The 27,596-nt window shown below is 34.5% G+C and overlaps 3 protein-coding genes and 1 long non-coding RNA gene across 9 annotated transcripts; 2 read left to right on the top strand and 2 right to left on the bottom strand.

Moving 5' to 3' along the window:
* Nucleotides 1-2,442: 2,442 nt before the first annotated feature.
* On the bottom strand, nucleotides 2,443-12,766 carry LOC106163533 (diacylglycerol lipase-beta). 4 transcript variants are annotated; one of them, XM_087004325.1, is made up of 14 exons: nucleotides 12,644-12,766; nucleotides 11,498-12,019; nucleotides 10,249-10,339; nucleotides 9,392-9,726; nucleotides 8,696-8,782; nucleotides 6,779-6,914; nucleotides 6,425-6,508; nucleotides 5,721-5,876; nucleotides 5,326-5,453; nucleotides 4,837-4,978; nucleotides 4,472-4,609; nucleotides 4,211-4,234; nucleotides 3,660-3,766; nucleotides 2,443-3,348 (listed from the first exon to the last, which is right to left on the bottom strand). In XM_087004325.1, exons 2-14 carry the CDS (start codon nucleotides 11,689-11,691, stop codon nucleotides 3,165-3,167), a joined length of 1,806 nt encoding a protein of 601 aa, XP_086860451.1. In that variant the 5' UTR covers nucleotides 11,692-12,019; nucleotides 12,644-12,766; the 3' UTR covers nucleotides 2,443-3,164. The 4 variants fall into 4 exon arrangements, with proteins under 4 accessions (XP_086860451.1, XP_086860448.1, XP_086860449.1 ...); XM_087004322.1 differs by lacking the exon at nucleotides 12,644-12,766 and adding an exon at nucleotides 12,480-12,637; XM_087004323.1 differs by lacking the exons at nucleotides 4,211-4,234; nucleotides 12,644-12,766 and adding an exon at nucleotides 12,480-12,637.
* On the top strand, nucleotides 12,766-19,938 carry LOC106163603 (DNA polymerase subunit gamma-2, mitochondrial). 3 transcript variants are annotated; one of them, XR_015332813.1, is made up of 10 exons: nucleotides 12,772-12,963; nucleotides 13,433-13,519; nucleotides 16,207-16,253; nucleotides 16,440-16,560; nucleotides 16,851-16,956; nucleotides 17,204-17,371; nucleotides 17,617-17,751; nucleotides 18,039-18,251; nucleotides 19,057-19,153; nucleotides 19,352-19,938. XR_015332813.1 is itself a non-coding variant. In XM_013541243.3 (10 exons), exons 1-10 carry the CDS (start codon nucleotides 12,824-12,826, stop codon nucleotides 19,409-19,411), a joined length of 1,140 nt encoding a protein of 379 aa, XP_013396697.2. In that variant the 5' UTR covers nucleotides 12,772-12,823; the 3' UTR covers nucleotides 19,412-19,938. The 3 variants fall into 3 exon arrangements, 2 of the variants coding, with proteins under 2 accessions (XP_013396698.2, XP_013396697.2); XM_013541243.3 differs by having other exon boundaries at nucleotides 18,039-18,217; XM_013541244.3 differs by lacking the exon at nucleotides 17,204-17,371 and having other exon boundaries at nucleotides 12,766-12,963; nucleotides 18,039-18,217.
* Nucleotides 19,918-26,908, bottom strand: LOC106163604 (ER lumen protein-retaining receptor 2). Its single transcript, XM_013541247.3, has 4 exons — nucleotides 26,719-26,908; nucleotides 21,770-22,029; nucleotides 21,369-21,621; nucleotides 19,918-21,054 (listed from the first exon to the last, which is right to left on the bottom strand). The coding sequence occupies exons 1-4, from the start codon at nucleotides 26,807-26,809 to the stop codon at nucleotides 21,020-21,022; spliced, it is 639 nt and encodes a 212-aa protein (XP_013396701.1). The 5' UTR covers nucleotides 26,810-26,908; the 3' UTR covers nucleotides 19,918-21,019.
* LOC147763523 (uncharacterized) lies at nucleotides 23,341-25,073 on the top strand. Its single transcript, XR_015332814.1, has 2 exons — nucleotides 23,341-23,576; nucleotides 24,207-25,073. It is a non-coding gene; the product is annotated as an uncharacterized LOC147763523 (long non-coding RNA).
* Nucleotides 26,909-27,596: the final 688 nt, after the last annotated feature.

The raw sequence follows: 27,596 nt of genomic DNA, 5'->3' as shown, positions 1-27,596 counted from the left end.
TCCATAGTCCCCCTTTTCACTGTTCAGAACTGGCATGGTTTAAAAAACTTTCGTGTGTGTGTGTGTGGGGGGGGGAGGGGGGGGTTAAGAACTATGATTCAGCTAGTCAATTTTTTTTCAAGAAGGGAATATTGATGATATATTTTTCAGAAACCGAAGGGGGAGGGGTCAGGACCACCCAGTTACACGTAAAATACATTTGCTCTTTATCTTTGTTTAATATATAACTGCTTTTAAATAATAATAGAAAATAGTTATCTAAAGCTGTTACATAAACAAATGCTATAATATTCTATTTACTAATTGTTTTGTTTTTTATGAAAAATGTCTTATTCTAATTTTCATTTTTTTTTTCTGTGAGCACAGTGTGTTGCTATATTTGTATAAAATATAATTCTGATGTATATTTATTAAAACTGAAACATACGGGTAATTTATTAATATATTAATGACTCGTGTAATTTGTCATCTTTTTGAGGTGAAAATAGGCCCGAGCCTGCAATTTTGCCACAAAGCGATTGTAATTTAGCATTAAATGAATCAATATATTATACATTTATAGTTAATAATTAAGTTATTAAATCAAGCAAGACTTAGATATTTTCCTTATTTACAGTATGTGGCATTGTCGATTGAAAGACGGTCATGGCGGTGTAGATGCACACAGGTCGATGGTATTGAAAGTCACAGTGCCAATTTTGGGCACTTTTTCCAGTTCTACACAGTAGATATAATTCCTGTTTGAATATAAAAATTATCTTGCTTCAAGAAAGCTTATAAGCGTTTACGTCTACAAATGCAATGTAGGCAGGCAGCCAGCTGGGACATTTGACGCCACTCGCGCTTTCCCAAGACTGGTAATCCTGCACAATCCTGAGTTACGAGTAGGCTGAACATAACATTTATATTCTGTTTACCATTACGGACTGTGGCTCTGCTAATATATTAGTTTATTCATAGTAAAATAATGAACCTTAACCGACTTCATAATGAGAACTGCTTCGAAGTTTTTTCATGTGGCGTGGAGAAGTTTAATTAGTAGGAAACAAGAACAAGAAAAAATGACTTTTAATGGAAAAGAAGCACTTAACTTCAAAATTTTCCAACTTAAGATATTCTTCAAAAACGAATACATATATAGGCCTACTGGTAGTATGGCAAATGAAATCTTTAACGATTTATCCTAAAATCTTGGTTCTTCTATTACTCCCACATTCCCCTTTTATTTTGCAATAATGGACTAAGCCACCCAGCTATTTGGAATGTGGCATTTTGTAGTGTACCGTTAATTAGTACTGATAGTCTTCTAAATTTGCATACATGAGATATGCATATTTGTTTAATTTTTAATTATTCAAATGTATATGGACATGACATGTTGCATGGCAGTTTAAGAGAAGTTCATTTAAAATGTAAATCAAGATTTAATTTTAATGTATCTACAATTAAGTTAATGTATATAGGCATGGCATGTTGCATGCCAGTTATGGAAGTTCATTTGAAATGTAAATTATGATAGACAGAGTATAGAGTATTAAAGAAGCGACATAGCCTGAGAGAGTTAGAGACATAGTTATAGTTACCACAGAGAGAGATGGAGAAAGAGAGCAGAGACCTGAGTTGTACAGTGGATTGAATAAATCATGTAGCAGAAAACTATTCCTGCCTGCCTCAGTTGTCTTTTGTTGAAAAAGAGGTCAAAGAACCTTAATAACCAAACCGACTGGTTATTACAATTTGATACTTTTTGGATACTTCTTTTTAAACATATAATCTCCTGCATAAATAATATCAGAATACATAAAGCCAGGTCCTTTTCTTATGATCATTTTAAACGATAAAATACCATTGATAAAATTTTACAGAAGGGGAGCAACTTTCAAAATGCACTTTCAATGGTACAAGGTTGCCTTTCGCATGTCACGCATCAAGGATAGGTGAAGATCGTTCAGAAAAATACTCAGTGGAACTGGTTTAAATCGGTTGCGTTCGACTCAACATTGTTCTCAGGTTAGTTTTCATTGCATTTGAATAAAAATCTCAACTTCCAACGGTATGTAGGTCGAAAAATTTCACTGCTTGACAGAGGTATCGAGAAACGTCATTTGTTTAATTTTATTTAAAGATACGTATTCAACCATTCAACAAGGAATTAAGACACCCAGAGGCATACATGTGTGCGGTAGAGATTGTCCCACATATCAACATAACATAACCAACAACATTCATTTATCATGTTAACATGAAGCACTTATTCTTATTGGGGTAAACTAGTTAGGTAGCTGACCAAATGCTTGCAATTTTGGAAATATGTTTTTATTGCCAAGATCACATATCCTTACATTCTCATTGGCCAAAAAGAACAGAAGAATTTATATAATATATGACCCGCATAATTTGATCGATCCCTCCTTTCTTTTATATAGAGATGATAAAGCTCACTTCAAGTAACATGGTTTTATTTAGCCAGTTCACTGTCTTTTTCTTACAATCTTGCTTGAAGAGTATTAAAACATATTTATTTCAAGTTGATAATAATAAGCACCTTGCAGAAAACTGAGACTTAAAATTTGGGACATCTTCCTAGAGGTTACAGTATTTATAAAGACATAGAAAACAATAACAATAACAAGAAATACATAACATAAACTAATTCGATCTTCACTTTTCTGTCTTTGCTAGCACTTAAAAAATTCAATAACACAGAGAATATTAATGACACATTTGTGCAAAACATTCACATTGCCAAGTTGCCTAGAATCATCACAGCAACAGCATTACTTGCTGATGGCACTGCACTGCCCAAGCTATAGCACCTAAAAGCCCACAGAAGTCAACAGTTTGGGCTGCGGCTGCAGTCTGAAACTTGCTATTCTCATTCACAACTTCAGTTTTTATTTCTGTTATTTTGGGAATAATTCAAAGACTTGAGATGAGAACAAGCTACATGTACTTACTAGCACAGATCTGAACCTATCAGAATATCAGCATCAAATATGACCAAAAGTAGATATAAACATGCCTCCAATAACCCGTACATGTTTCACCCCTTTCTTCTGACCAGCAGTTCTTCATTATGAACATTTTTAAAAACTTTTTTTTCAAAATAAAAGGCACATAAGCATAACTATCTGCTTAAATCTTTTCAACACATACTCTTATTATCAACAAACAACATGGTGCCTGCCATTCATGTAAATAGGTTCTTTCTTCTCTTTCAGTTGGTCTAAAGCTTTCATCACAGCATCTGGCATGTGATCTGGGACCATTCTTGGGTGTACTAAAACCTCTGTGAAATTCTGGGCATTGCTCCAAAAAGATGTGTAAGTGGGTAAACTGTAGCAGGCCCTGCAGGGAAGAAAAGAAGCAAACTTATCTTTAAAAGAAAACACAGAATACAATTTTCATCAAATAGCTTTTTTATGTAAATGCATGACTGTCATTTTCATCAAATTTCCTTATCTAATAAAATTTGCAAAAATCATCTGCTAATGTAATTACCTATTGAGTAAAATTTTTGATTTTCACTTTATGAATACCTTTAGCTGGAATATTTTTAGCTAAAGTATATTTGACAAAACCGGTTTTGTCAAAACCAGTTCAACCAATCATCCTATATTCATCTCTGAAATAATAATAATAATATTGGAATCACTCACGTGCTTGGTTCTGCCTCTACTATGTGCATCACTTGACCTGGTGGGTAAAGATGTCTCTTAGTGACCCTGGAGCGCCCACTAGACATGATGGCTTCCTGGAGCGCCTCCTACAGGGGAAATAAAAATGTCAGGTACATTCATATTTTTGATAAATTTCCTTTCAAAAACAAAACAAGCATGCACTACATGGATATATGCATGAAATAACTACATTATGTTTAGTATTTTAAAATTTTGTCATTCTTTGAGATATATTTACCTATATCATATACGGCTTATTCTCTCATTAATGGTAAAGAAGATAAAAAATTGAAAAAAATTTGTTATGCAATAAGTTAAATAATCTGCACAATTTAAAGTAAAACCAGGTCAGGCATTTTGCATGCATTGCCACACACAACTGTTTTAAAATAAATGTTTAAATGTTTTAAAACACCAAAAGATAAATTTTAGCACTACGAGTCAGTGCTCACACAAAAGCCTTATAATATATATTTGCTTGCATTGTCCCAATATAACAAATTGCACAAAGTTCATAAGCCATTAAGTACCTCAATTCCAATTTCATGTTGTGACTAATGATTCAGAAGTTCAAAAAGCAGCATTGGGATAGAAAAGAAAATAATCTCATATATAGGAAGGAAATTATTTATTAATTTTTGAAAATTCATCTAGAGGCATTACATGGTTTATTATAATTATTATAATCAGGATTATTATTTTTATCTATTATTATCTTTATTTTAATTTTTTACAGTCTATGTGAGAGAGAGAGAGAGAGAGAGAGAGAGAGAGAAGGAGATATATATTACATCAATTTCTTTGGCAACAGTGGAGCTGTAGGTAGCGACAGAACTAGTTTGGTCCAGCAGACGTCTCTCGGACTCCTCATTGGCCTGTCCACCTCTCTTACAGAATGCATTCCAACATCCTCTGGCAAATATATGGTGCTACAATAGAAGGCACATTTAGATTAAGCAAAAGTTACTTTAAATACAAAAATATGCTGCAATATAGACTTGATTAAATATATTTCAAACATAATTCAACTTTTAATGGGACTAAAATTATCAAAACTCTTTTCAGGCAAATAACTTGAGCTGACTCAGCATATCAACACATATGAACACCATAGAATCTCATGTAATGGCTGCTCATTTTGAAAACTGAAAATTACCTTTGGTTTATTTGAGTCCCTGATTGCTTGGAGTAGCTGAACTTTCATCTTCTCCATAGTCATAATGCCTAACCTTGGCACTACATCCTTGCCCAACACCACTGAACATATAAACTCCTCTGTGTACTTGGATAATGGAAGACTACAAAGACAAAATGATTTAAAATACCTGGTTGTGTTCACAATATCAGGTTGATTCACTATAATGCCAAAATATCTACATGTTAAATAGGAAAGATGGATTACATTACACTGTATATGTGTGTGTGTACCGGTATGTGAGCATGCACATGCATGAGCACTGTGCACATAATATGCTATTTTTGTTGTCAAGCATTACCACTCTGACTAATTAATACTTTCAAGTTTTCCATTTTGTCTAATATCATTAAACATTAGAAACTTTTTTTGTATTTTTTATACTTTTTTGCTACATCAAGGACCCCAGAAACCTCCCTTTTCCATAAATGTCTGCAATCTCTAATTTACCTCATAAGGCCCCCTGGTGGAGAGAATGAGAAGCACATCAAATCAGGATACTTGGGTCTCAGCAACATGGCAAGTAAAGCTGCTGTGCCAGCACCAAGACTGTGTCCAGTTAGCACAAGTTTATAATCCTGCAAAAGAATGATATAATGACACCTCACATATTGCCCCCTGTAGATTTCTAGAGAGTGGTGTATGCTGAATACAATATGGAAAAAAAACAAATTAATAAAAATGTCAACTCACTAAGTCTCTGCTTTCAAAGTGGGCAAACAATCATTATGCAACAAGTTCACCAACTTACATTTAAACCACAAAGAAAAGAAATCAATTTCTTTTAAGAATCTAAGAATTAAAAAAGTCTTGCAACATTATACAGACTTTATTTCACTACTTACTGGAGCTTTTTCAAATGCTTTCAGCAAAATCATTTTTTCCTCTAATTTTTTCTGTACAAACTGGGCAGCTCGTAGCATTCCTCTGTGTGCACATGTCTCCTGGCAGCCCGCTACCTCCACATCTTCATCTTCAGCTGTCAGATCAGTTAGCACATCCTGTGAACATAATCCAGGGATGAGACTGCCATTTAGTAAAATAGTCAGAAAATATGGTGAGGAATCCAGAGGGCTGCCTAGGTCTGATATTTTTGGCTCCCAAAAAGTCAAAAATCTGCTGTTAGTAGGGAAAAAATCTCATCCTTCATGAACTGAGATTTCACTTTTTAATCTCCACAAAGAACAAGCAAACCCTACAGCATCAAACCCTGTTCATTGCCAAATTAAATGAAGAATTTACCTAGCTATGATACACAATTCCAAAGTGCATATATTCGTTCTCTGTGATTTTTCACAAGTCACCAATGTATTTATATGTTGTTAATAACAACTTGTGAGATAACAAAAAGCTGAAATTTGAACAACATAGTGTAATGTACGTACATATATGGGCCATTGAAAGTTTAAAATTCTATCCATCTGGTTTTATGTAGTAACTTACTTAATTTACCCGACTTTTTTTAAAAGAGTATGTAACTGGCTTATATATAACTGCTGTGTTTTATGCTGTGCAAAAGTCATTTTCTAGTTATTTCCATTCCACCTACCCTAAAAGAGAGTGTTCCTCTTACTGCAACCACCACTGTTTGGTATTCATGGTCAAGAGCAACAAAAAATGGAATTTCATAAACCTGAAAGTAAAATATGACTGCATTACAGCAAACTACACAAGTGGCAGTTCATAACAAATCATTTCAAGATTCTGATATGTATTTTTCAAAGAAGAAATTTTTACAAACCCTTATATAAAGTTCAAACAAATGGAATAAACTAATGCAACTACATGTAACAAGAATATAAAATACCCTTTTCTTTTTCTTTAATTCATGCAAAAAAAAAAAAAAATACAAAAAAGAAACCTTGAAACTTGAGAGGCTGGGAACTTGTAAATAGAAACCTACTTTGTTATGAAAACTGGCATATATAATGTCTTCACTTGGAATTTGAGCAATTTTTTTGATGGCTGCAGTATGGCACTGACAACAATTATCGTCCACCACATGCAGGTTTCTTCCAGGAAGCATACATGAACAGCACCTGAAGCCAACAGTATAACTGTATGATCTTGTACAACAAAATTGTACACGGCTAGACTCAGCGAGTGCAGACATCCACCAAGATAAATAATTAACTAATAATTAACCATTAATCAATAAATGGATCATCACCAACATGTTACAACTTTTAAACTAGCCCATTACTAACTTATTCTGAAAATTTCTTCCTATTCCATCCAAAACTTTTTGCATAATGTTGCTTACAGACACTAACAAACAAATGGTTCACTTAGTTTCCATGCCAGTTATTAAATAACACTCTTTTTTGTTACTTAAAGATGTGATTCAGCAAACAAACAAACAAAAAAAAAAAAAAGAGGGGGGGCAATATTCAGAAATCATAATTAATTATTAATTTTCCTCCTAATCTCCATTTAGTGGCATTTTTATTTATTAACACACAAACACTGTTCATACATAAAAACTATAAGCATAAAAAACATACAATGCATTAAATGTAATACATTCATACATAAATACATACATGCACAGATACACACATAAACACATGAACATGACAATGACTGAGCTTTTCAATAGGAAAAATAATCAATCTTTCTTATAAATAATTTTGGAATCATTGAAAATGTCTACAGAGCATTTGTGGTGTTTTTTCTGTATAGAAATTCTACTCTGAAGAGAACTTTTTTGTTGCTACCACTCAGTGGCAAAGTTCTAATTCTAAGAATATATGACTTTAAAGGTACACTCCATGGGTTTAAATATCCCCGAAATGTTTATTTTTTCCATCCACGGCTTCTTAGAAAACCTTACATACACTTTAAAAATGATTTAATCCCTGAAATAAATTGTTTCTTGAGCGTGTGTGATGTTGATAATTCCACTGGAACTCAGGACGATGGTCACAGATTATAATAACTGGCCATAAAAATTTATAAATTTAATTTAAGGTAGAATCCAAGTGCTGAGAGAGACAGATAAATTATGAAATGATTCATGAAAACAAGTGCTAATTTTCCCGGGAAAATCCATTTTAGTGGGTAAAACCGATGGAGTTACTAGTACCTTTTAAAATACAGTATCTGTAAAAATATACAATCCTCTATTGCCATACATGCATACATACATACATACATACATACATACACACATATGAAGCAAAGTTATAATATGCAAATATTTTACTCTTCAAGGTAAACCACAAAATTCTAAAAGATGCAGCAAAATATGTCAACCAACCACAGAAGCAGAACCAAACCAATATACTGCCTTCTTCCCATATCATCATTAAATTATGAACCAAAATTGAATTCAAAACTTGAAAAAATAAGACAGATTTAGATATTCTAATGAATATAAAAAAACACATCAACTTTCCTTCAAAGTTTGCTAGCACACTTAGGGGGGGGGGGGGGGGGGGAACGAAATTGATAGGCATAAGACAACTGGATGGCAAACTAAATCTAATTCTATAACCCTTGCTATATTAGTAGTCAGTCCTATGACAGTGAAGGCATGAGCAAATCTAAGCCAAGGGAAGTTAATGTAAAAAGGGGTTTGTATCTCTAAAATTCCAAATATTTCACATGGCAGGAAAAAATTACTGGATACTATACAACACGAAATGATGAGAAAAATGTTACAGGCAAGGGGGAAGGACTAAATCTTTAACAAACAATTGTGCTTTTAGTTTGACATTTTTTCACTTACTTTACTGGAAATGCTTGGAATTTTAGAGATCCTATCAACACTAATTGTTATTTTCTACCTGAAAACATTCCCTATGTTTTCAAAACTCACATTACGCCTGATTCGTCAGATAACAGATTGCGTGATGTAATACAGCATTCCTCAGTTATTAGATTAATGTTTTGCCTATCCTGAAGGCTGCAAAAAATTATCACACTCATCACTTCAGAAAAACAGAATTTTTGTTCACATTAAAGAATATAAAATTAGATTTAGGTGTAAACTGATATGTAATATAATTTTGGATATTCAATGATTTTTTAAAAATTGTATAGATATAAAAAGTGACACTTAAAAAGGGTCAGAGGTTTATTTTTATTTAATATAAAGTCAAAGAACTCAGAAAATTAAAAGAAATTGGTCCTCATTCTCCTGCCTTTGTCATATAGATTTTTAATGGTTATAATTGCCAGTGAACTAGATTTTGTATTTTGTCTTGTAAATTTTTTCTCAAAAATATTCGAAAGGGCATTGCTTTTTACATAAACTGCCTAATTATTACTAAAGAGGTACCCAACTAAAGTGGTTGCACAGCTTATAATAATATATAGAATAGTTCAATTATTAACCCATAATTTGACTATCATGCATTGTGAAAAAAAAAGGATAAAATATGCTAGGAAATGCAATTGATATACAATAATTATACATGCCACAAATATGAAGGTTCCATCTTTTTCTCAAACCTCAATCTCATCTACCATAATGGCAACAAAACAGCACACTTTTGAAAGCTCTTCAGCTTACCTCCAAGCTGCCCCAAGACGGCAGAGTCCAGTAAAAAGATGAGTAAACATATAAAGGGGCCATCCATAACTGGCAAGAGCAAACTTTATATAATGTGCCATTAAGTCTATAGTCATCCAATCTTTTGGTATGCTGTTGGGAGACACAAGTTCTTTCCGAGACGAAGAATCACGCTGACTAAGGAATGTCCTATCTTGGGAAGATGAGTCACTTTCACCATCTGTTGGCTCCCTTGGGGAGCTAGACACAGAGCTGGTTCTGAGGTCCTCTTGCTCTTGTTGCATTTGGAGCAGCACCAATCCTGCTGCTATGTCAGTGGGCACAAGATCAATATTCTGAAGGAGAAAACAATCATTTAAAGATGCATACAAAGTCAATTTTTTGTCACAAAAACCAACCAAATGCCAGCATATAGTTTCAAGTAGTATAACTAAAAGAATTACCAAAAGGCATTGTTTAATTTTACCCGAAAATGACGTTTGAACGGATTTTTCTGCTGGCATTCTAAGCTGTATGTCAATGGGGCAGGAAAGTAGGTCACAAAAGTAGGTTAAATTTACAACCAAAAATTTAAAGAAAGGAGCAGTATAAAGTTCTTTTATGGCTGATTGAGTGATCTATTCAGTTTATCCCTTGGCATGTCGAATTTATTTGAGTCATATAAGAATCTAGTAGAAGTGGTTTACATGTGTTACTGGGAATCCAAGCTCCACCGATGCTCGATTCGCATGTACCTTTAATATATCTGATTCAGTCACTTTAAAGATTTGAAAATAAAATTCAAAAATAAAGGAAAATATTTTTGTAAATATTCAACGAGGATATGTACAATTTGAAAAACAAAAAAAAAAATGTACCTGAAAGAACCCAGAAAACAAATTTCCAATTTCAGTGAATGCTTCCCTGCTATTTTCATCACAGCCTACACAACAGCAGAGCACTCTCATTCTGAAAATAAAAAAAATTAATAATAATGTTATATCCACTTAAAACTTTACTTTAAGTAAACAAGTTGTATTGTAGATCTATGCTTCACTGTTGCATTATGAAAAATACAAAAAAAAATTAACTTAACTTAACAATAATATAAACTGCTTTAAATCACAGAGAATCATGACCTGCCAATCATTATTATATCATCTCACAAAAATTTTATAATGATAGTCATAAACAAATATATTCATTATGCATTTATTAATTATGGACAGATGTAGCTATTTTTTATCTATCCTGGTGTACTATAACATTAACCTATAGTCCCTGAACAGATAATGAAATGTGAAAATTGACTAAGAATAGTATGATTATCTAAGCAATGTAAATAAATATATGCACACATTGTCCAATATGGCAACATCCAATCTTATCATAGTTGATGTGGTAAAATTAGGTGTGTTAGAATTCTTTTGGTATGAGGTTTATACATGTACCAACAGCTTAAAATCCAGCAATGTGGTGAATAAAGTTTGTGGCACTGACTTTTTGATTATTTACTCCATGGTTTAAGTTATATAGAATCTTCGTCCAAACAATCTATGGATGGTATGGATATATACCAATTATCATCAAATGCAAATATTCTTTCAATCTTCTTGGTATGAATTTCATACACAGTGAGACATATATTCGCCAGCAGGATAGTTATCAGCAGAACTAGTACATTGTATATGGTTGTTCGGTTCAAATAATATATACATGCAATTCCAACAGCAGAATGATGAATCAGTAAATCCTTCACTACATATACCAGCATTTATGTATGTACAATGTAACAGCCCTATAACAGCCCTATGAAATGAGATCCAGGTGCAACTTTATACCAGTAAATATTCAGACACCATTAGGTACATTCATTTTATGACCAAGGAACAGACAATGTAAGTAATTCAGTACTAAAAATCCTATATGGAATTTTCAAAGACAAAATTGTAAACCTGGTTTATAAGCAGATTCACCATTTTTATCATAGTATCATTAAGTGGCTATATGCACTTAATAAATCTAATTTCATACACAAAATTTAATCAATTACACAATGTCTTAAGAATTAATATAATTTAACTAAAAGGACTCAGGAACTAAGCAGTCCTGGGTATGTGCACCTACCTGTTTCTCCACACTCTAGAAGTGGCAGTAGATAGTCCACTGAGCACCTGGTCTCTGTCTCCACTCTCTATCTGTTCAATGTCCCCCTGTCCTCGGGGACTGTTACTTGGTGTGTCAACTGTCACAGGCTTCTTTCCAAGGGGATCAAACACAATCAATAGCCCTATAAAAACTCCCAGAAGCAAAACCCACATTGAAATTACAACCCCTTTCACTGTCCACACAACATGTGTATCACAGTCTAAAGATTCATCAAATGCCCATATTGCCCCCAATATGTTCCAAACTAACTCCGGAAAAAACAGAGCAACTCTCAGATATAGGAATTTGGTGATGTGTCGCCTTGGTCGAATATTGAGAATTGTGCCCCTCGTTGACAAGTAGCCTGTGCCCAGCACGAGGACAACATGGCAGCATATTATTGTCAATACACCAATGTAGAAGATTTTGAGAATTTCTTTGCCATTGCACTCTTCCACAACACTGTGATGCCAAGCAAAAACTGCAGCAATTGGAATTAACCTGGAAGTACAGTAATAGGAATTTTAATAACCACAAAATAAATTAAGCCCTGTGGTTCATCTACAAGTCATCTTCATTTAATTTTAATTAGATATAGCAATAAATCATTGAAAAAATACGCATCTGACCTTTAAATTACTATATGTCCACATGTACTTTATATCTGTACCCATGCAGTATAAAGTAAAACAAAACTTAGTAAAGCCCTTTTTAAAGTCCATGAATAATGTGTGAACGTGCGTGTGTCACCGATATCTTGAAGCTCCAACCAAATATAGATCTAAAACATGATATCATAATGAAATGACACTGCAAAGGAAACGTGAAATGGTTTGGGTCTGGATATTGCCATTCAAACCAACATTAACTTAATAAATCAGAGTTCAATTCTTATTTCCAATATTGAAACTTCGTTAATATTATAAATAAAAAGTGGTTGTTTTAACGGATAATTACTCACCAACTCAATCTAACTAAGAGTTCAATGACAGCTGGAAGGAAAAGGTCGTCACTGCCAATGCCCCACCGTCGACCAAATGCCACCAGCCCCGGCATTTCGGAAAAAAAATCACACACTTGACTTAAATGTCAACAAACCCCTCGCCCTAATTTGATTGACCTTACCCGCTTTCTATAGTCCTGATCAATCGGTCCTTACAATTGGACAAAATTTTAAGAGAGGTCACTACGGACTAATCAGAATGATCAGTACAAACTGCATTTGGAGAGAATACCTCGCTATCAGTGTTGAAAGTAAAAGTGCCAAAACGAGACTGATTTACAAAGAGAGGGAGACTTTTGACCATGCTGGAAAAGATCGCAAAACTATGCACGAAGCATGGTTTTGTATTCCCCGTTGAAAGCAGGGTAAATGGTTCCTTGCTCACATGCTATGACTTTGGGCCTATGGGTGCAGCATTTAGTAGTAATATACTGAAGGAATGGTAAGTATTGCCATTAATCAATGTTACCCTGCTTTGATTTGCAATGCTTATGAAAGTTGCATTTTCACTTTCAGCACATGTACTTGTCGTTACTGTCATTGATCACTGTGTAATAATTATACAGTGTTGAAAATTGCGCTGAAGTTATTTATTTCTAGAGAAAACCACAATGCGTTTTGTCTGTATAATGTACTAACGATTTTTATATAACCGACGTAAACATTGTCATAGGCAGTGGAATGTTACCAGTAATTTAAAATGCCAGTTTAAATTGCAGGTTGTCATTGATATTGATATTGCACGAAATTAATGCGTTAGCACTCCTATTGACGATTTTTGTGTTAGCACAGCGTCCATATCAAAATCGTCAATAGGAGTGCTAAGGCAAGTATTCCGTGCTAATATCGATAATGCCATTTGACAATAACATGATTTAACATGATGTATATTTCAATTCACTTTTTTTCAGGTGGGATTCAGTGGTGTTAAACAAACCAAGTATTTACCCTGTAATCAATACTACCCAGACCTCCTGTCCAGATAGTGTTCCTATAGGGTATGTATAGTAGCATTACCTGATTTCCATCTGGGCCCTGTAACTCGAAAGGATCGCGCATTGTGACCGAGCGCAAGCGTCTCGATTCCATAACTCGCCCATACTCGCCCCATATAATACACTGTAGCATCTATGTGATATTGCTATTTGCAATGTCGCGATGCTTTTGAGTTAGGGGGCCCTGGTCTTGATATCTTGGTGTTATTCCACAATACAAAAGGAGATCTTGTACCACCAACTGCAGACAGAATCGGAGATTGAGCAATCATCTGACTGTCTGTTATATATATTTGAAGTTAATAGAATAACAATTTTCAAATACATAAATAGTTAGATATTTATTGATGCTATGCAATTACTAGATGGTTTGTCAGGGGTGGTTCCAGAAATATTTTCTGACAGTTTTCAAAATTATCTTGATCCATCCTCCATTTTTGACCGTCTTCCGACAGAAAAAAATTAGATACCTGGCAATGTTAACTTGAAAATCTGACCATCTTCTCAAAGACCCAGAAGATGGCCTCAATCTGCCCCTGTTTTTATTGGTATGAATTGTATCAGTAAATTATAACTAAATAATATAATTAAAATTATATATAATTCCCATCATTTTGTAATACGATGTAGCCATTTTTGACAGCTAATTTGGTAAAGACAGAATTTAGACAATGGAATAATTATTTAACAATTTACTGTAATTATGGAAGAAGAATAAATACTGAAACATAACAATGTTGACATTTTCCTTGTCTTTTAAGTGGAAAGTTAAGACACCTTTGTTCATAAAAAGATTGTTAAGAATAAGTAAGTTTATTTAAGATGACTCTTAATCATTTGCTTTGAGTAGTATCATTTTTCATGAAAAGTTAAATATGTGGTCAACATGAAAATCCATGACATTTGTTGGGAAAATTACCACTTACATATTTACAAGAAGACTGATATTAACAAGAAATAATATGCTACTAAACGTAAACAGTAGATTTTTACTCTGAAGTGCCAAATAATAGTGCTAGCACGATTATTTTTTTCCCGGAAATTTTCCACCCGGCACAATCTTATTTTCCCCGGCATGATTAATAATTTTCCCCACATTATCCACACGGCACAATTATTTGGCAGTCACTGTGCCGGTTGGAAATACTGTTGAACGTTTCGAAAATGTTAATGATCGTTTCATAGGACAAGTTAATTTTTATTAATGACCTGTCGCACTACTCGGTACATTCCAACTTTTTTTTAGCGTAAATAAAAGTCAGTGTTTCCACTGCATTTAAATATGCAAGCGCCTCACTGAAATTTGTCAAAAGCACCGCCTCGCTGGGCTGAATGGAACAACAACGTATATTTTCACTCATGCTAACTGAAAATTATATTTATTTCTAAGCAAATATGGCATTCTGTTTACATACTGTACGTAATCCCATGCTTCTGAGCACTTGGTTTGGTAGTAACGGAAATACGCATGCACGTGTGCCTTAAAATAACCAGTAGTTATTATCTCCCTGTGAGCGCCTTGTTTTCGCAGTTCTGTGCCTTATTTGAAGTATACGAGACAGAACGAAATGAGGCAACTGTTCTCGACAACATTTAGTCACGTGTCACAAATACACTTTCTCAGTCACTTTGTCATGTTCCGAAATTCAGACCGCCTGTTGTGTTTTTATAGTTTACGTATATTCACTGATAAAAATAGAGCAAATAAAGTGCACTTTGTTGATTTTATAAGAAGATTTTCTATTGATTTACGGGTAAGTTTTGTGAAAGCAGTAGCGTTGTAAAACTGGGTTAAGTCAGTATTTCGCATAGAAACCTATGCATTGGATATGAATTTCCATAACTGAATAGAACCATATAAATGAACAAACGAAGAACTCAAATTGATGATAAGTGTGATTTTTTATCTCTTTAATTCTGAAGAATTTATTTCACGGTGTTTGAAGTTGTTGATTATAAATTACATCCCAAACTACGTATAACTAGTAGCGGGAGTCGCTTTGAAAATGGTTTGACCTTAAAAACAGTTAAGTTGGCAAACTCTAAATGGTTAAAATATGTTAAACTACATGTATAAAATCAAAGGTAAATTTGTCTAGATATTGTGTTTTTGTTATGTTTAATAGTCAAAACATAATTTTTCCAGATTGAAATACTATTTGAAATTGCCATTGCAATTATTTATTGAAATTATTAAATTTGATAAAATTTTCCAGGGGGTGGGTGTCGGGGGCACAATTATTCCGCTAGGCACTATTATTAAATATTGGGAGTTTTTCCAGGGGGCACAATTATTCTGCTAGGCACTATTATTAGTTTCTGAAAGTTTTTCCGGGGGCACAATTATTTCAGTAGGCACTATTATTCGGCACTTCAGAGTATATATATAAAAAAAGGTTGTTTGGAGGGTTAGTTTTTGGGACACATTTGCAAAGATATGCTTTTGTATAAACGAAAAAGAAACCCTCTGTATGCAATATGTAAATGAATTTTAGTCTTATATATAGTATTTCTTAAGATGCAAAAATGCTGGCTTTGCAAATTTAGTAATGTCTGCCACTCTTGAATTACCATGTGGTGTAATATATAGGGAAATGTATTTAAACCTAAACTGTGTGAATCTGACCTATCAATGCAACATTTTTGTATGATTTTTGTGTAATATGTACATGTATGGTTGACATTTTCAGAATGGACAAAGAAAATCCCTTATTTTTACCACCATCACTGGCCAAAGGTAAGAATTACAACCTCACTGTTTTTTACGAGAAGTATTCTGTTTACTGATAAGAGATTTCTTAACATAAAGATTTTTTGTCCAGGCCTCTAATTTTTAAGACTTTGCAGGACTTTGAAAATACTTTTGTATGGTGTATAACATTAAATCTGCATGAGAAAGAGTACAATTTTGTCTTATCATTAGGGACCTTATTGTGGTATCCATATGTCTTCAGTGAGATGAATCACAGACTTCCCCTTGGCATTGTTCAGTGTGGAAAGTGTTTCACTAGAGAAAACATAGATCAGTCAAAATTTATATACCAGTAAGTATGCCCTCAAAGTATAAGTTTACATATTTGATAATTGGTGAATTAAAGAAATGAGTTTTAAAATTAAACAGTATATTATATACTACTGTACCATTGGTCTGTGTCATATTAATATCATTTTGATAGCTGTTGTGAGAATAAGATAGTTACATAAAGAAATCTTGTTTTTTTTTATCTCATAGATAAGGATGTTATCTTGCGATAAACATTGATGAAGTTATGTGTTTCAGTAAGTAATTCAGTTTTTTTTTTTTTTTTTTTTTTTTTTTTTTTTTTTTTTGCAGAAGTTCAGTATTTACTCAGCTACTCTTACAATACTTTGTGTCTCCAAAGGACACAAACAAGTGGTTTGGCTATTGGGTACAGGAGAGGTTAAACTGGTGGAGAACGGTACATAGTTGACTTCTTGATACATACTATCCTGAGACAAATATCATTTGAGCAATTTTGCATAGTTTCAAGTATGTTTTTCTTACATAAGTAAAGGTTTGGATTTCTTTTTTGTAAGCATTTAATTTATATTTGTCTGGCAAACACAGTTTTGGGCTATTTAACAGGCATACTCTGTGACAAGAATGTGCATATTTCATGCATAAGAATGATGTATGTCATTTGGATTATTTATTTATTTTTGTAGTTTTCTAAATACCCACCAAATTTTATTACTGCTGACGAGGAAGAAAACGAAGATTTGCACCAACAACAAATTTGTATAAAGTTTGCATTTCCTTGGGGACTTGATAATGTTGAAACCATCACAGTGAAAAGAGTAGAAACAATCGGGGAGCTTGACACTTTATCACAGGTTGAAAAAAATTTTCAATTTCAAAGAAAAAAGTTTACTTCTTTTTATTCACCATGCTTTACTTTGGCTACATTAATTTGACAAAGCAAATGGTTAAAAGAAAATTAGTTCAAAAAGAAAGCATGGCAAGAAAAGTTATTGTAAACACTAAAGTCAGACTAACATCTTTGTCTTTTAAATTTTTGTGGTTATTTCCTTATTTTTTCTTAGTCCATCTTTTGTCATGTGATGTTTCTGTTTATCAGGTAACAATAGGAAAGAAGTCAGTGGTTCCACAATTGATAGAATCTTCCACAATTCTAGAGCAGGCAATGTTAGCGTATCTTGTGGATTCTTATGAAGAAGGTGTGAAAAACAGTGACACTAAGGAAATGAAGAAAGTAAGCAGAGAGAGAGAGACTGTTTGTTATCATGTTAAAATACAAATATTCAAATGAAATCTGCCATTTTTTTCAAAGCAGTGTCATTAGTTTTTTCAAGGGGGTTCATTTTTAATCTGTCTGAAAAATTGTGAAAAAAGTAGTTTGCCTTTGAAATATGACAAATATCCGTTTTGTCTTTTCACTGAAAATAAGCCAGACAACATATAATGGAGTGAAAACTATTATTCTCTCTCTCTCTCTCTCTCTCTCTCTCTTTATCCTTGAAATATGTCATGTTGTTTTAGGTCATTCATTTACATCCAAGGTTAGCTCCATATAAAGTGGCTGTGGCAACTGTACACTCCCAAGGCCATTCAACCTCAGAAATGAGAGAAGTTGCAGATTATGTTGGCCTATTATTGAGTGAAAGTGGCATCATGGCGCTCCACCTGAAGGAATCTACTCTTGACAGTATCTACACAAAGTAAATAATGCTTTGTTTTGAAAGAAAGAACCTTGTATGTCACATTAGTGTTCTCACTTATCTATCTATAGGAATGATACATTAGACAAATAGAGCTCTCTGAGTCTCATGAACTACGAAGAATAGGATTCAAGTTGGGGAAAAAGGAACTAAGGGGAGGTCTAAAACAGAAATAACTTATTTTCAGGGTTGCCTTATTGTCACCAATATGGTAACCAACCTAGGCTTTCAGAATTTGCATCCAAATACCCATATTATTTTAACTCACAAACCTTTTTCCAGAAATTCTGTGCAGCAGTCATTTAGACATCCATTTTCCACTTTTTCTATGATGGCCAGATGGTTTGCAAAAAAAAAATTTTTTTTTGAAACAATGCCTTTTGGTATTTCTTTATGTTATGCTATTTGATACTACATGGTGGCATTTGGTCAGCTTTTGTGACAAAAAATCGCCTTCCAGTTCATCTTTAACATTAATTTGTTAAGAATGGTTCATTGGTGATTTACTGAACAGTTCAATCACAACCAATTTCAATAGGAAATATTTATATAATTTAAAGCATTATTTCAGTTTTACTGACAAAGCCAGTAACAGCCCAACAGAGCATGCTTTGTCTTCAAATACAAACATGGAGATGTATTTCATGTGTAACTTAAGTACCACAATCCCAAATACTCTCCTTTTTTTAAACGAGAATAATTGTGAAAAAAACTATATCAGTTATAGCAGAGTTAAAATGTGGTATTGTGACAAATATGACTGCAACATTTTTTTTTTTTTTCTATCAAAATTATGTTATTCAATGTCAAACTTATTGGTCAACCGTTTTTTGTTATAGAATGGACGAGAGCGGTATACCTTATTGTGTTATCATTGATGAGAAGACCTTTATTAATGGCGTGGTTTCACTGAGGTCTAGGGACACGTCATTGAAGGTGACACTTGTTTGAAATTATTGGTAATAATTTATGTATTTAAAGTCATATTGCTCGTCATATTTTTTTGGTTTTAAAATGTATTTAATTGGCAAAAATTATTTTTAAAAGTTGTATCAAATTGACTGTTTAACTTGCACACACAATTCCAAGACAAAGTAATCATAATAATGCTCTTTTTATTATTTTTTTTTTTAGGACCAACTACATTTAAGTGATGTGAATTGGTGCCTAGTTAAAATATTGGAAACATATTAGACTATCTCTGGAAATGAAATCTCAGTGAGAAACATTAAGGAAGTTAGCAACTTGTACAGAGCCTCAGACTGGATCCAGTATTCATTTGAATCAACCGTTTTGTAACAAGGCTAACTGAAATGGTTTTGTCATCAAGAAATATCCTTTTGCATATAATGCGACTTGTTCCAGTTCCATAGACTGGTTGGATGACTTAAAGCATTCATTAATACGTAAACATCAGAGATGGGGAGTTGGAAGTTCTGTTACTCACTAATGGTTTGTTTATTGATGACTTTTTACATTTTACAGGTTGTATTAATAACTCAATTTAGTGGCCTGTTAAGGCCAATCTTTACTTCTTGTTTAATCAGAAAAAAAAAGCACTTGATGACCATAGACTGCAGGTTTGATCGAGGTAACAAAAAACTGGTGAAGATATTGATAACGAGTTTGAGCAGAATGAAGTATTTCTCGAAATACCTCTGCATGACATGAAAACCCTTATCATTGAAATAAAAAGATGATTTTATGTATATATATATATAGTGTATGTATTTATTGACTTGATAAAGGCCAACTCTGATAAATTTCAAAGAAACTAACATTTCTGTTAAACATCCATCACTGTGATCGCATAACCATGCTTGAAGTTAGACATTTTTAACAACACATGCCATGTCAAATAACAGAATTACCTCAAGCCATGAATAAATATCAAAATTTCTCTGATATATTATTTCTACATTTTACAAGGCATGTTTAAAATGCTGTTTTAAGTGACTTTGTATACAGACGAATAGAAATACCTACACGTAAAAAACTAGCATCTTAACATTAACACCATCTTTATAAAGCATAATCTTAAACAAACAGCCTTGACCCCTTACAGAAACTTATTTACACCTAGTAAGTGTGTCAACATGAACTACTTTTCATTTTAAAGCAACGTCGGACCCACCATCTTGACCAAAATAACACGTCAAAGCATACCATGCCTTCCCGACTGAAAGATCACCTCTTCACATGTACTAATGTACTCTATGTACTAATCGTGTGAAGCATTTTACTGGGTTCTAGATGCCCTGAAAGCCACATGGTACACCTTACGCACACAGCACCAACAATATTCAGGACATCCCAGCTCTGGATTTCCATTCTAAAAATATTTCATTTAAATGAGAAGAATATTTGTTCTCAACCAAAGGGGCCAATATTCAGACCGAGATAAAAGAACATTTGTTGCAAGTATCCAGCATCATCAGAACATGTCCAACAGATTTTGAATTACTGGTGTAGCAGTTCTTTGAATATTTTTTTTCCAAGTTTACACCTTTCCATGGGTTCTTTCAGAAAAATGTAAAACTAAGTGACATTTCTAGTAAACATGACTAATGAAAAGAAAACTTTTTGTTTACAAAACATTGTTAATGGAAGATTTAGGTAGTTGTGAATCGTTAAAAGTCGCAGGTAATGTCCAGGATTGTATCTTCATTCATTCTGCTTTGCCTCATCCTATCATCCACAATTGACCTGAATATTATGAGCTGTCCTCCTGCATTTGATTACTATATATAAATTGACATCAACTTGAGTGCTTTAAACAGTTACTGTGTCCTACTGAAGTGGTTATGCTGGTAAGCTTAGTTTCTTTCCCCACATAACTGAAAATGAAAAACAATATGAAATCATCTCACTTTGTATGGTACAAAGACAACTTTTTTCCACCAAATTATCACAAGCATGCAAATTCACACACATTCAGTATGCACTACAGGGTTAGCACATTCGTCTCATTTCCCTTTTAATTTAATTCCTACTAATTAAAAGCTTTATATCATGTACATAGTAATTAGGGACAATGTATACCTAAACCTATTAAATAAAATGGCATACACGAAGAATTCTTAACTCCTATATAGACAATGCAATTTTATATACCTGTTACTATTCCCAAAACCAAACACAAAAGAATTACCTTTTGTTATATACAGATAAAAGAAATCACAGTAGAGTATTGTTTGCACACATCCAGCCACCACTGCGATGAGGTCAAAATAGCCCTCAAAGTAATAGCGGTAGATCCAGTTGAGAAGGTACAGTGCTCTGTAGGAACCCAAGGCAAACAAATAGTGGCTGGTGATGGTCTCGGCTTCACCAGTTTTGCTGATCATAAACAACTGAGGGAGGATAGCCACAGATTCTAGGTAAATTGAGAAAGTCCACAAAATCTGAAAATAAAGCCAAGAAGATAGTCACAACTAGATCACTTGAATATCTTTGATAGGTAATTAAGGGACAACACCTATTCAACATATCAGTATGTATGTGAATTAGTCAAGGGGATTATCGTTGCTTCTATGTTTTCTTCACACTTACTTCCAGTGGGGTGAAATCATGGTTGACCAAAAATGCCAGTCCTCCCACAGGCACCACCAGGAACTCTATCCTGAATGTATCGTGGTTGCTGTCATAGGTGGCCTTGAACTTGATGTACATGAGGTACACGGTGGCAACAGTCGATGCAATGAAAATGACCTTCATCAAACTGTTGTACACAGAGATGAAGTTGGTAAACAAATCCAAGTACCTTGTGATGAAGACCAAGGCAAACAGGATCTGACTTTTGCCAGAAACACCTGGAATAATAAAATATCATAAATGGTAAAATTTATATAGTTGAATATTTATGTAAATGAAAAGAAAAAACATCTTTTTAAAGAAGCTTTTGTTGAGGACATTAAAAAGTTTTAAAAACAGTTTTGTATAATGTAAGCCTGTTACAACGACAAAAAAAAGCAAAAACCTGAACCATACAGGTGGAAAAATTATAATACACACAACTGCCATCTTATAGTAATTATTATTCAGACATGAAGATACTTAAATATGTGCTAATATTATAGTTTCAAAATGAGCATCTCATTAATTCAATGACACATGCAGCTTAGCAGAACTGGATAAGTTCTAGGAACAGCAACCTCTTGAGTCATGTCATTATTATGGATGAGTGGCATGCCTTTTTAAATCAGTTTAATTTCTTCTCATTTTACCACTTGGCAAAATGTGTAAGTGTGACAAAAAGAACATACAAAAATACTTATTATATGCAACTGAGAATAATTTACTATATAAACATCCACAACTAGGGCACAGCTTAATACATCAACTGTATGCTAGTAAAATGTATCAATTAAAACTGGTGTTATCACAGCTCGACTTCCTAGTTTCTTAGTTCACTTACAGATCTTTATTTTAGTTGAGGAAAGGGGTATAGGACAGGTCAGATTTAAATCCCCTTCACTTTGTTTGCCATGTCAGATGTTTCTATAAAAATTAACTCTTGAAGGATGCCAGCGAAGGGGCTTCCGTCCTGTCTGGATCTGATAAAGGGGCCCGCACACGGTGAGCATTCGGCGCGCCACTTGCGTTGCGCCAGATGCTCGCGCTTCTCAGCTCCCTGCAAACGATGCGCTCTTTGCTCAGCAGAGGTGCCTCCCGGCCTGCCCCTAGCGGACGCACTGTGAACTGTGAGATCATGTGTTTAAGGAAACATTACATATTGTTGTTTTTTCTGATAGTAATGGATAATGGTGACCACGTTAATCAATCAGACTAACTATAACTGTGTACATTTTTGTTGACTTCGCTGGGGGCTGCCATTTTTGTTTGTTTCCGGCTACTGGCACATGCGCATTGTTAGCATGGCGTGAGCAATCGGCGCTTGCACCCTGCACACGCTGAGACATTTGCCTCAAGAGACAAAAAAAATCAAACACGTGAGAAATTTTGCTCAGCCGCGCGTGAGGCAAAAATCTCACCAAAATACCCCCGCACACGATGAGAAAACGGCGCAGCGCAAGTGGCGCGCGCCAAATGCTCACCGTGTGCGGGCCCCTTAATGTTCACAGATATCAAACAATAACGATGCGCGCGTTATACGTCACAGGTCTTGCGTAACTACCCACGTGCTACGATTTTTCCCTTGGGGGGGCAACAGGCGGCCATTTTGTACAGGAGCAATGCATAGATGGGTGAAAACGATACGTTGTTTTTAACCGAAACGATGTCCCAGGGACGAAACTGCCAACACCAAAAGTAAAGGAGAATACCAACGTTGTTTTGAAACGATGTGGTTAGCCTGTCAGTGGCGAGTTGGGGAGAAAAGAGCAGCACTGATAGCAAGGTACTGTATACACGTGAACCGGCAAAGTTAATGATTATTTCATGTTGCAAAAGCAAAATTAAATCAGTTAGTTATTTTCCAAACAATATTATTTGAATAGCAGATACATAGATCAAACTAACAACAATAAAATTTTTTGATGACATTGAAAATCAAAACCTGCGGTGCACGATAGGTTGAGGAGGACACTGCCACAGCAAGTAATGCATGAATTTTGTTACATAACACCGTATGCGTGTGTCATTGTGGTATTATTACTCAATTTACTGTTCAAATTAATACCTGATACTATTTCTCAGGCTACCAAGTACAAATCAACTTATTTTATGGCAGTTGACCTCCATGTTCCATCTTGTGTGCAGGTTGTTTATTATTATTATCATTATTATTATTATTTGTTCAAGCACATTTTGATAAAGTGGCTATGCTTTAACAAGATAAATTTATGCTGAAGTTTAAAGATTAAATCATCAGTAGTGTATACAATTAAAGCTATTTGATTATGCATTATTTGATTTTCAATTATCTTGATTATGATATGAGGTTTCTGCCTTTTTCTCTTGCCCTCAAATCAATATCTAACAAGTAAATTGATAGTGCTTTATTACAATTTTTGCTTTATACTTTCAGATGTAAAAACTGTGTAGCAGTTGGTAAAGCTGTAGAGATTGATGTGAGCATAGATCAGGGGAAATGGTATTAGAGAAATCAGAAGGACAAGACATACTGTAGATAATGTACTAGTAGATCCATCATCACAGCAAGGATACTAAAGTAGATTGTGTGATCTTGTCCCTGAAGCTGTGCCTCAGGTTTTCAACTGGTTGAGTCCTTACTAAGACAAGCTGCTGCGGTGTGAATCGCAATATGTACATTCAGGTTATACGTGGCAGATTTATGACAAAAGAGACCTTCACAATATACTTCAAAGGAGTTATTCTTGCATCTATGCCTCATCAAAAGTACACAGTTACAGTGACTAGAACATTGTCTGCAAAAAGTGAGGCAGTGAAGGCTGCAAGGTGCCATTGTTTTTCAGTATTAAGAATGACAGTATCTGTTTTTTATTTATTTATTTTTATTTCTTATTTTTAATGGGAGGGAGACTCACTTTGTTCTTTCTATGCCCATTCAGTTAAGGGTTGGTGGCAATATATGGTAAATCTGTCATGCCTGTATGTAGAATTTCTCTAGCTCAAATTTCTACATTTATTGGGTGCATTATGAGGTTGCCTGACTGATTAATGAGGTTACTTGTAGAAATATCTTGCTTAGTACACATTTCTTGTGATATATTACTGCTTTATGCATATGATTATTCACATCTCATCAGTGGTGTGTGAAAGGAACATGTACTTGGTATTTGCATTTTAGAACTGTAGATCTGTGTACCAGCAGGGTTATATTTCATATATCTGCGAGTGTTTTTATAAGCTTCATGTTTGATAATTAATTGGTTTGAAATAAATAACCCAAATAAAATCAATTCATTTTGTATTTCACATAATCTGTTTTTATTATTCTTCTAAGCATTTAATCATAACATTTCCCATCATTATACTGTTATTGTGTAATAACATTGAAAGTTTCCAAGTTTTTATTAACAGGTTGATGCTAACGTACATGTATTATAAATGAATATAAGCATTAAGCATATTTCCTTACTCAAATGTATCAAACGTACCACTGGCATAATACCGGTAAAGATACAGGTAAAGATGACACCATTGATAACTGGGTTTACAGCGCTGTTAGTGCAGGATGGTTAGTGTCAGATTGTTATCTGATAAAGTTTGCTACTGGTACCTGGGAACAAAAGGTCTGGCACTTGACAATCAAGTTGATAAAATCACCAAACGCTTGTAGAAAATAGAGCATACCTGCCCAACATTGATTTGTTCAGATTCTTGACTAAGGGGTGCGTTACTGGTGTCAAGGGCCAAGACTTGAACTTAGGGGTTTGGCATGTCACTGGACATTCCCCTCGATTTCTGTCCAAATCTAATAAAGCCTCAGTTGCTTAACTTTCGCCAAATTTCCAATACCTACAGGTTGTGTTGTTTAATGCTTGGGGTCTCTTCTCTGGCGGCGGTTAATTGGGGACACCTGTGTGGCCTGTCAACGCACCTACATTGTAGATTCACTTTTGCCAGTGCCACATTTTCCATTGCCGTAAATATCAAATTCGTGAATAGAATGAGGAAAAATGACAGTTATGAAAAAATGTTTGGAAGTACCTGTCACCTTCGCCACAGTAACCATATGGGCTGTGTTGCCCCCCCACCGCAGGCGACACCTTGCGGAGCAAGCGTGCGTAATCCAGGGTGCAACTGAAAATAACCTTGTCGCGCGACCTTATTTTGTCTTGTTGTGCTACGTCTTGACAAACAAACCTATGTACTTGACAACTAAAATACTTTTTTTCTTATGAACCAATATAACTGTATACAAAAAACCATTTCCCTCTTCAAAAACATGAGGGCTTTTATTTCACTGAATGCTACTGCTAACCCTCTCCAGTTGCCACATCATCAGAGCACTCACTTAATTAAGTGCTTCCTTTGGGAAAGAGCTCTGTGCTGTGCCACAAATGGTTTTACCTAGGTAACTAGCCTGCCATTTCAGAGCATTATTATATAACATGGGGTTTGACAACATATGAGTTAATGATTTGTTTAACTTATTCAATAATATATATTTGCTGGTCTAGGCAAAAACTACCACCGTCATCAACACTGCCCTCTTGTTGTAAACAACAAGGCTTCCATATCAAAATAAACACACATACTGCTCAACAATATCAGCGTATATGATACTGGAAAATAAACATCTCTATACATGGCTAAGTAGTGAACCGCCAAAGGAGTAAACCGATAGTTATGTCAGAATGTCATTTCGGTTGATTCCACTATGCCAATGAAGACATTCTTGCGTCATTTATAAAGGGAAGGTAAAAAATGCCCGTTGCAAATCAACACTCTTAAGTCTGAGCAGCAGAAATAAAGCATTTGTTTCTTAGTTATTGACTGAAGACATTATGGTGCTTAGTGACTTCGTCTTCTGTCACCTACACTGCCGTGCACTAATTTGCCGGCTGACGTGGCATAGTTTCTTTGTGCAGTTCGTTACTTCAGAAACTTACCTGCACACGACCGGGATTTCCATATCTTCAAAAGCAATACGAATATTGCCAATAAATGGGATAAGTCCCCGACGAGCCTGAAAATGTTCATTTTGATCCGTCTACTGCTTGTCCACGTTCTAAGATGGCCGCTGAAGACGTGGCGCAGATTGCATCTCGGGATATATGGTGGCGCTCTGCAAGATGGGACTATTTCGAGGTGAAGCTTCTCGTTCAGTGTGTGTGGTCTCCGAGTGGTAAATTTTTCTGTATTGCACCAGTTTGACTGGTCCTAATATATAATTATGCTACGTTTTTATTCCCTTTCACCATCCCCAATGTACCAATCCAAAAATAGATCCGTCTGGGTCGAGCGTGTAGCCTCCGTGACTGTCTTATGCAAATGTAGACAGGCTCAAAAACTGGTGTGCTAAAGAAAAATGTGGAAAGGACATTATTAAGCGCTTCCCCACTGTGAGGATGATTTCCGACTGGTTTATTGAATGTTCCCAAATATGAACCTCTTCATTTTTTTTTTTTCATTTGAGATGTGAAATGGCCATAAAATTTTCAAAGAAAAAGTGATTTTAAACGTAAAAATATGTCATTGTTATGCAACTTTAAAAAACTTTCATAAATATTAACCATAATGTTCACGCCAAAGCAATTTTTGTCAAGAAATAAATAAATTTTCTCTCACTCAAGAATAAATGCTCGACCTGTTTCTGCACTTTGAAATTGATTAGCTGGCTCCAAAATGCATTTTATGTTTTGTCAGAAGAGACATACTACATGTAGTATCGGGTACCTGCAAGTATGCGCGTACCTGCATGTGTAGGCTATATATGATCAAAATAGTCTCTTCTGTCACCTAATAGGTTACTGCTTTGCATGCTTTC

Source organism: Lingula anatina, chromosome 2 (assembly GCF_051362555.1).
Source record: "Lingula anatina isolate TDL-2025a chromosome 2, LinAna3.0, whole genome shotgun sequence".
Lineage (NCBI taxonomy): Eukaryota > Metazoa > Brachiopoda > Lingulata > Lingulida > Lingulidae > Lingula > Lingula anatina.
This window is presented reverse-complemented; position numbering and strand designations above follow the sequence as displayed.